The sequence below is a fragment of the Pyrus communis genome, chromosome 2 (assembly GCF_041283825.1).
Source record: "Pyrus communis isolate YQ-2024b chromosome 2, ASM4128382v1, whole genome shotgun sequence".
NCBI lineage: Eukaryota > Viridiplantae > Streptophyta > Magnoliopsida > Rosales > Rosaceae > Pyrus > Pyrus communis.
Genome location: NC_142566.1, coordinates 20,196,814 through 20,206,478, shown reverse-complemented (window position 1 = coordinate 20,206,478; position 9,665 = coordinate 20,196,814). Strand labels below are relative to the sequence as shown.

Here is a 9,665-nt window from a genome sequence, read left to right as displayed (position 1 = left end):
GATCCCTAAAACATATACTCTGACAAAATAGTCTAACTCTAATCAACATAAAACATAAGGAAAGTTGCCAAAATAATCAAAAATAAAATTTCAATTACTCAAACCCATCAAACTTAAAATATTGATCAAATCTTCATAACATAATGATCAACAACATAATAATCTTATATTGTCGATACATCAATTAAATACCGACAACATATTAAAAAACAAATCATTTTAACAATAATTTGATAAATAATTATTTATACCAATTTCCCTAACAACCATGATTCCACTTTTTTAGTGGACGAAAGTAACCTCAACCACTGCATTCCAAGGTGAGGACATTAGGGTCATTGGAAACAAAAGTTAAATGAATTAATTTCATCCTTTTTTCCGGAAAGAGATCCTCTCCGGATCTATTCAATCAAAACCTTCGAATTAAGTGATTTGGATTCTTGAAATTTTGTTCTAACGGTTAAAAACAAAGGTTTCTTTTTAAATTTATAATAATTTTAACCGTTTGATCAAATTTTAAGAATCCAGATCACTTGATGCGAGAGCTTTGAAAGAAGAGATCCGGAGAGAATGTCTTTTATTTTTCCCAACTTGGTTTGATATGTAATGATATTAATGATTTTAAAAAGTATTAGGCGAATAGAAGCATAAATAAATATAAAATAATGGTGTGGAAAAGAAGAGTCGATGAAGAAGAACAACAGCGACTGCTTCTCTTTCTCCTTTTTGTTTGTTTCTCTCTCTTGGAGCTAATAAGCTATATCTGCGTTTATTGGTTAATTAGAGAGAGATATATTAAATAGTGAGGAGTCTCCGAAAGAAAGCCAGCATTTTCATTTTTATATTAGCAAACATATACTCCCTCTCTTGCTATTGCCTCTTTTTTTCCAGAAGGGTTGAAGGTGATTGCATAAACAATCACTGCAAAGAGCAAAAAAGGAGAAAGGAAAGGAGAGAAAGAGAAAGACAGACACGACAGACAGAGCGACAACACAAACAAGAGAGAGAGAGAGAGAGAGAGAGAGAGAGGAATTCAAGAAGCTTTCAATACCACAGAAGGGAAAACGATGTCTGAGAGCTTTACATCCTTTCATACTCTGCAACTCCTCGAGGTATATATATCTATGTATATAAATATACTTGATGATGATGAACGAAGCTGAAAATGATAAGTATAGATGAAAAGAGAACACAAAAATTAAAAAAGAACACCAACAACAAAGGGTAGTAGTAACCATTTTATCATTTCTCTCCTCTCTCTCTCTCTCTCTCTCTCTCTCTCTCTCTCTCTCTCTCTCTCTCTCTTATATATATATATATATATATTGTTTATAATAATTCTTCTCATAGTGATATATTTAATCAGCTTGATGAATTAATGAGTACTCCAAGTACTCTTCCATGATGGGTATTGTTTGTTATTTGCTTGTGTCTGACAAATTCGTGCTGAATTGAACAGTAAATCAAGTGTGAAAAGAGAGGGAAGTGACTATAAAGCCAACAAGGGGAGGGAGGGAGAGATAAAAATGATGAGGAAGAAGATCAGTACTAGTTTTATGATATGGGCATAGTAACTTTACCGCCACTCCCACCACCGCCACCAAAGGGTAATCTTCATCACCGTCACCACTCAATTGATTCAGAAAACTACTCCAATCCTCCTAATTCTATGTCCCAAGACTACCACCAAGGCATCTTCACCTTCTCCAATGGCTTCGAGAGATCGGCTATGACAACTCACCAAGAACAACAGCAGCAGCAGCAGCAACACCACTTGGCACAGCAGATCCGGAGGGAAAAGCTGAGGGTGCAAGGCTTCGAAACCCCTCCCCCGCCGCCACTGGCTGGCCTAAACGAGGAAGAATCCAGTGGCCTCCCAGCATACGAAACCGCTGGGATGTTGTCTGAGATGTTCAATTACCCTCCAGGCGGTGGCCCTGTTGGGGCCGCCGAACTGCTAGAGCATCCAATGTCAGCCAATTATCGGATGATACCTCGGCCGCAGCAGGCTGCAGCAGTGTCTGCTGCGGCTGACTGGTACGGAAGAGTGGGTGGTGGTGGACTGGGACCATTGGGAGATTCAAAAAATCAGCACCATCATCAGATTTCAACAATTAATGCAGACTCAGCGGCAGCCATGCAGCTTTTTCTAATGAACCCATCACAACCAAGATCGCCTTCTCCTCCTCCTTCTCACACCACTTCTTCCACCCTTCACATGTTGCTTCCAAACCCTTCCACCACCACCAATTCACTCCAAGGGTTTGCTGCTGCATCCGGTGGAGGGGGCTTTGGTCAATTCACTTGGGTCCCTGAGAGTCATCAAGGCCATGAAGCAGGAGGCAATACCGCTGGCGGCGGTGGTGAAATTGGTGGGGTTGTGGAAGGCCAAGGACTTTCATTGTCTCTATCGACTTCTTTGCAGCACTTGGAGGCAGCAAAGGCTGAGGAATTCAGGATGGGATCAGATAGTGCGAGTGGCTTGCTGTATTACAATAATCAAGGAGATCATCAACATCAAGGGTCTAATCCTCAGTATAAGAATTTGGGTTCCCATCATCATCAGGCATTGCATAGTTTGCAGCAAGGCGGCGTTGTAGGCGGTCATCACGTCAGTTTCGGGTCGTCATCGTCCTTCGGAGTTGTGAACGTGTTGAGGAACTCCAAGTATGTGAAGGCTGCCCAAGAATTGTTGGAAGAGTTTTGCAGTGTGGGGAGGGGTCAGCTCAAGAAGAACAAGTTTGGTGGCAGTACAAGTGGTAGGCAGAACACCACCACAAACCCTAGTTCTAATCCAGCTACTGGCGGTGGCGGTGGCGGTGGCGGTGATGGTGGTACCTCTTCATCTTCATCAAAGGATGTGCCTCCGTTGTCAGCCGCTGATAGGATTGAACATCAACGAAGGAAAGTCAAACTATTGTCCATGCTTGATGAGGCATGTAATCTCTCTCTCTCTCTCTCTCTCTCTCTCCAAAGACTTCTGCTTTTTTATTAAGGACTCCAAATTTTTTTTCTCCCAAGTCACCGGACAAACATAGAAAATTCCGGCCACTTACAATTATTTAAAAAAGTGTATTTCTTCAAAAAAATAGGTAAAAAAGCCGGCTGGTGTAGTAGGGCTTTTCTTCTTTTTCATAAGGTCGAGGGTAGCTAGTCTATGGTTTAAACACTACATTAAAATGATAATATATTTCACTGATCGAAATGGTTTATACTTAGCTTCGCATCCTCATATTACGTATAGGAAGGCAGTTATGAATATCAGTGCCTTTCTAGTTTATGATCATACTGTTCATAGTAATTTCTTGGGCAATCTATTGATATTATAACTTAGTTGACCCTGTTTTTATTTCCGTTTTAGTTCTATTATAAATTGGACGAGTAAGTGTGTCAATTTTGTAAATACCAAAGATATTCTTATAGTTGCCATTACCAACCAATTTTTTTGTTGTACCACTTATTTGATATATGCATTTGTTCTCTTCTTTAATCAAGATCAAAACCATCCTTCTCAATATTTTTTAGGCTTATAATACTCTGAGAATAAGAAGACCCTCTCTCTCTCTCTCTCTCTCTCTCTCTCTCTCTCTCTCCCCCCCCCCCTCTCATTTGATCTGACTGTTGCACTCATATCTCATGTTTTAATTTTCTCGTACTCAATCTTTCTTGTTTTAGTCATCTTCTCGTTTTCTTTTGTTACACTTCGTAACTACCTTCTCTAATCTAACATGATTTAGACTTCTTATCTGCTTCTAAGGTTGCTTAGTTATCAACATGTTGCCTTCTTTGGTCAAAACTTTTTTGTTGGTTGAGGAGGAAGATTAATTAACCGTGAACATGAATCTTTAAATTATGTTGCACGTTTTACATTATTTAATTTATTTGGTTGTTTTCTACATTTATTTCAAGCCATCAAGTCACTCCAACTTCTTTAAAATGTGAACATTTAAGGCCTCAAGAGATTGTGACTTGCTAGTAATTCAGACATTTGCATTGAATACGTACATGTATAGTTAATATTGATTACATGTGCATGATTGCAGGTGGATCGAAGGTACAATCACTACTGCGAACAAATGCAGATGGTGGTAAACGCATTCGATCTGGTGATGGGTTTCGGAGCAGCGGTGCCGTACACAGCTCTAGCACAAAAGGCCATGTCACGGCATTTTCGATGCCTAAAGGATGCGATCACGGCACAGTTGAAGCACAGCTGTGAGCTAATTGGAGAGAAAGATGGTGCGGGGACCTCAGGAATAACAAAAGGAGAGACCCCGAGGCTGAAGCTGCTAGAGCAAAGCCTAAGGCAGCAAAGAGCATTTCATCAAATGGGCATGATGGAACAAGAAGCTTGGAGGCCCCAACGAGGCCTGCCGGAACGCTCAGTCAACATCTTGAGAGCCTGGCTTTTTGAGCATTTTCTTCACCCGTGCGTTACCTTTTACCATGCTCTTTTAGCTTTACTTCATATTATGATATATAATTGTGAAAATGACCATCAACTATTACTTAGGAGACTTTTATTTTAATGCACACAATCAAGTAAACACTATGTCAAAGATAATAATAATATTTTAACACACAAAACTGACTACATTGATGCATTTTTTAATATAGAAGCATGCGCCATGTAAGCCATATCTGTATCAGATTGTACCTCAGCAACATAGTTAGTTCTATGTCGAGATATCATTACTAGAGATATCATATATGGAAATGCTCTCTTGCATGATAGGCTTTTTATTCTGCCTTTGGACTGTTGATCAGGTTGATTTTTGGTTCAAAACACAAGTATAGTATTGAAACATTACTTATATTAGTCTAGGTAATGTTTTGTTTGGTCGAAACGAGTCGAAGTAACGTAAGTCTTTGATATATGATACGTACCATCAGAGCGGGGTTGCCATGCACTTTATTAATTAGTTAAATAATTACGTCAAGCTACGTACAGGTCTATTCTGATTACTGTTAAAAGGGGGTCGTAATTATACGCAGTGTCCTGGGATGTTGCATGGTCAGCCAAAAGCTGGGGAAAAAGTAATGCATTAATTCACTAAAGCATTATCTCTCTCTCTCTTTCTTAGAAAACACATTGTCTTGTATAAAAAGGCTAGAGAGAAAGAGAAAAGAGAGGAGATTGTACGTGGTAGCTAGTCTGTTACGTCTTGTTGTTGTGGTGGTACAGTCCAGGTACAGCGCAGATGAGCTGAGCTAGCGATCGATCGAGACTGGATATCTTCTTGTCTTAGATTCTCACGACCATGCAGAGAGCGAAAGGAGAAATATTTTTTAACCTCATGTAGGCTTAGGGATGTGAGGAGGATGTGAGGAGGATGTGAGACTCTTTATACTGTTCAGACAAGGACTCTGATGTCATTTCCTTTCTGGTCTCTTTCTCAGGTATCCAAGCGATGCTGATAAGCATCTGTTGGCTCGACAGACTGGTCTGTCCAGAAATCAGGTAATTATTTTAGTTTTGGCTTCATCTTGAACAGTAAGTAAAGCATCTCAAAAAGAGATTTATGTTTAAAAGTTTCCTTTGCTAATCCATTTAACACTTTTATGCTACTTTAAAAATTATGAACTTTAATGAAAAAAATTTGGTACGATTTATTTTAATGAAAAATCACTTTTTTACATTAAAAAGTCAATCCTGATACTATTTACTTTACCTTTTATTTTGTCATTATCGTTAAAACTCAAAGTTTTCAAGCCATTTTCATTAGTTTTCTTTAAAAATTTGTCTTTCCAATTAACTCTTCAAATTTCACCTTTCATTTTAAAATATTTAAAACTTGACTTTATCTTATTTGGTGGAGCTCAAATTTAATTTCAAACTTGCAAGTGACCCTTTACTACAATAGTAGAAATGTGTTGAGTCCTTACATGACGGTGTGGTTCAAATTCCGTTGGTGACTAATTTAACATCTAATTTAACAAAAATTTATGGTTTGACAAAAAAAAAATATATATATATTTTCAAAGTTTTTACCAAATAATACTTTCAAATAAAATATTGCACGGCCCAATTTGCTAACTTGAAGAAGTAGGAACTGACCTTGTAAATTGGGTTGCTACAAGATCAGTTGTTAATTCTTCAATTAGCTAATTGGGTTGCTAGATACGTTGAAGATGCATTTTTCCTACGTGGCATATCGAATTTAACCTGGGTACTTCTTTTGAAGATGCTCTTATACAAACTATGTATTCACTAGACATTACCTCATATATATTTCACTTTTTCGTCCATTTTTTTCTTCAATATACGAGGGTCTTATAGTTAAATTCATTGTCCCTACATGATATTTAAATATCATTTCATTTCTGCCACATTATAACGGAAACCCTGCTATGAAAAGGCTCCTGTATATAAACATGCATATGTATAGACCATCGTGCTAACGAAGAAGAAAGAAATGATAGGTAACTAGGTAGAAAGACGAGATGGGAGGGAAGGGACCAGCAGTAGGTTCAGAAGGACTTACATGGGATTGGATTTTATTTATCCGGGTTTCTACGCTTCTCTATTGAAGAAAGACAATGTGTTTTCTCTGCCTCTTTCTTTCTTCTTTTAACTGTGGATTCTTTTAACTCCTTGACATAAATTCTGATAACGGTGAAAACCAACCCCACACCAGCAGACAATAAAGGCTTTGCCATGCAAGTACATAACAGATGAGACATGAGAGTTTGCAGCTTTGGTTCTCTCGCGCGCTCTCTCTCTCACACACACTCATACCAAATGACACCTTCCCTACCACATCTTATCATTTAAGAACCTTAAGTTAAAAGACAAAATACATGTTCCGACTTAAATTGTTCATAGGAAATCAAAGCTATTCATAATCTTTAATTAACTATGGCAACTTCATCTCTTGTTTCATCATTAGCTAGGTCATTAAACATCGTAAACTTTAGCAATGTTACGTAGTAGTATCTTTTGCATTTATTATGTTTTTTTTTTCTTCACTTCAATCTCGTTTATTTGACAAAAAAAAATGTGGTTTTCATTGTTTGCATGAAAACCCAAAATATGATATTGGTTACAAAAATCTTATAACATGTCAAAATTTATAGTTATATAGTTGTTCTCTCAACTTTATATTGAGAAAAAAGATGTAAATTTTATTTTCTTATCCTGCCAAAATAAATATTTTTATTGCCAGATTGCCCACCACACTTAGGGTTTTTCACATGCTTGCTAAGTTTCTAAGCAAGATATTGGCATCATATATAGTGATCAAGAAGCAGTGGTAGTGAGAACAAGTTACATAAAATGATTTATTGCCGCATGGCTTCTCTATTTAATAAGGCAATGGCATGTATTGAGAAACTTATTATGTTTTATTGAAACGGGACGACACGCTGGTGGTGAACCCGTTCTATATAAATTCTTCTCATAATGTAGACCCGTGGTTTGACTGTTATGAAATTGAGAGATGGATTAATTTTTATTTATAACTTTGATGCATGACCTAAAAATAAAGTGTTTTGATTTTGAATGCAGGTCTCAAATTGGTTCATAAATGCTAGGGTTCGGTTGTGGAAACCCATGGTGGAAGAGATGTACCAGCAAGAAGCCAATGAAGAAGAAGAAGTAGGACAAGGAGGAGTAGGAGGAGCTACTAGTGCAGCAGCAGATCAAGAGAGAGAACGTAACAACAATGCTGGCCTCGCTGCACAAACTCCAACGCCTACAACGACAACGACAACAACAACAACAAATTCGCCAGCAAGCAAAAGATCCGATATCAATGCCTCTGAAAACGACCCTTCACTCGTAGCAATCAATAGGCATCAGCAGCAGCAGCACCACCCTATGATGGCCACCACCACCTCCACTGCGGTGGCTCCTCCTGCGTACCAGTGCTTCCCCCCGGCAGCTTCCGATGACACGGGTCGAAGTTACGGGACCACCTCGGCTAATGCAAATATTGCAGCTCATCATGATCATCAAAATAGTAGTAATATCGATTCTTCTACGACGCTTATAAGCTTCGGGACCACCACGGCAGCTGGTGACGTGTCACTCACTCTAGGGCTCCGTCACGCTGGTGGTGGTGGTGGAAACAATATGCCCGACAAGACTTCTTCTTCTTTCTCCATTAGAGACTTCGGGGGCTGTTAGGGAATTAATCAACCACTTCTCTTTATTGATTAGTATATCAAACTTCTATAGACTATAGAACGTAGTAAAAAGAAAAGAAAAAACAGTTAATTAGTTTCTTTATCTTTTTTTCAATATTTTTTTTTACTTTTATATATATAACCTTCCATCCATTCTATGAAGAAAGATACATGGTGAGAAAAGTAGCATTATGTAATTAGTGAAGTCTATTGTAATTGCATAGTAGATGGTTTTTGCAATTACTATTTCTCCTTTTTAAAACTTTAATTAGATCTTGTACCTCAATAGGAGGTATTTACTAGAATAATATCATGAAATTAAATCATATTTTGAGAAGAAGAAGGAGAGTTACTTTGCACTATATGTCCATCATATAAATTGGTTAATGAAGGGAGAATTATGGTGATCATGTATATTTGTTATTTTAAACAATATGAATGAGAGATCCCATCATGAGTTGGGTTTATTAATTAATCTAGGGAAGTGGTTTTCGCATACTCTTATTTTCTCACTGCACACTCTTGTTTATTTTTTTACTTATGAATTGACTAAGTTAAAGGAAAAATCAATGCAAAAAAATCGGCAGGAGCGTGTAGAAGAAGAAAATGAATGTGTGAAAGTTACTTTCTCAATTTATCTTTTGCTTGCTTGTCTCCGTGAACAACCCATCCTCTATGATTGAGTATTCACCAGAAACAATATATTTATGATTGATTTGTAAATGTTATGCCTAGCCAAAACTAGAAATAGTGGTTTAGAACCACATGGTGTGGGAATTGCACGTAGACGTAAAGTTGAATTGAAGGCATGTCGATATTTTGTCACGTTGACTAGGTGTGGCAGTGTCTGTAGAGTCTAGTGTGGCTCCAAGTTTCAGGACGCTTTCCTTGATTGATTTCCCCTTTCAGATGGGGTAAACAATTAATTGCGTACGTTTGTCTGAATTTCCCCTCTCAAGCATTGATAGACATACTATTGAAGGTTGAATTAGACTATGATTGGCAAAAGGAAGTGAAAACTGAGTTTTCTAATATATATATATTGAGCTGCATTATGGTGGGAGGTTTTGAACTTCAAATTCGGAGTAAATTGCTATAAATGGATGTTGTGTTATTTTCCATCAATGGTCATTTCAAGGGTCGCTTAATTGTACATGCAACATCGACGTTACTATGTCTTTGATCTAAATTGGTTAGCCAAGGGGTTCCTTATCATGTTTTCAGTGTGGCATTTGAAGTGGTATTACCCTATGAAGTTCCGGTACTTTAATTCGATTGTACGGTACATTGTCAATATGTAGTTTATATTAACTGAACAATGTCAAATAAATAGACAATGATCAAATATCGACAATGTATCATGTATTGTCAAATAATCTTTTCTGGTACCAAAGAAATTCTTTGCTGTTTTTTACTTTGGAAATCATTAAGCGCCTACTAGAAGCATTGGTGCCGAAATGGTGTTGAACTAATAAGAAAATTTTTCCAACTACAAAATTGAAAATCAATGTTGTGTATATATATATATATATATATTT

At 37.4% G+C, this 9,665-nt stretch overlaps 1 protein-coding gene across 2 annotated transcripts; it reads left to right on the top strand.

The window, feature by feature from the left end:
* The first annotated feature begins 681 nt into the window (after nucleotides 1-681).
* Nucleotides 682-8,367, top strand: LOC137748536 (BEL1-like homeodomain protein 2). Of its 2 annotated transcripts, none has more exons than XM_068488703.2 (5): nucleotides 682-1,112; nucleotides 1,460-2,935; nucleotides 4,044-4,429; nucleotides 5,401-5,461; nucleotides 7,508-8,367. In XM_068488703.2, the coding sequence occupies exons 2-5, from the start codon at nucleotides 1,562-1,564 to the stop codon at nucleotides 8,126-8,128; spliced, it is 2,442 nt and encodes an 813-aa protein (XP_068344804.2). In that variant the 5' UTR covers nucleotides 682-1,112; nucleotides 1,460-1,561; the 3' UTR covers nucleotides 8,129-8,367. The 2 variants fall into 2 exon arrangements, with proteins under 2 accessions (XP_068344804.2, XP_068344805.2); XM_068488704.2 differs by lacking the exon at nucleotides 682-1,112 and adding an exon at nucleotides 1,123-1,224.
* Nucleotides 8,368-9,665: the final 1,298 nt, after the last annotated feature.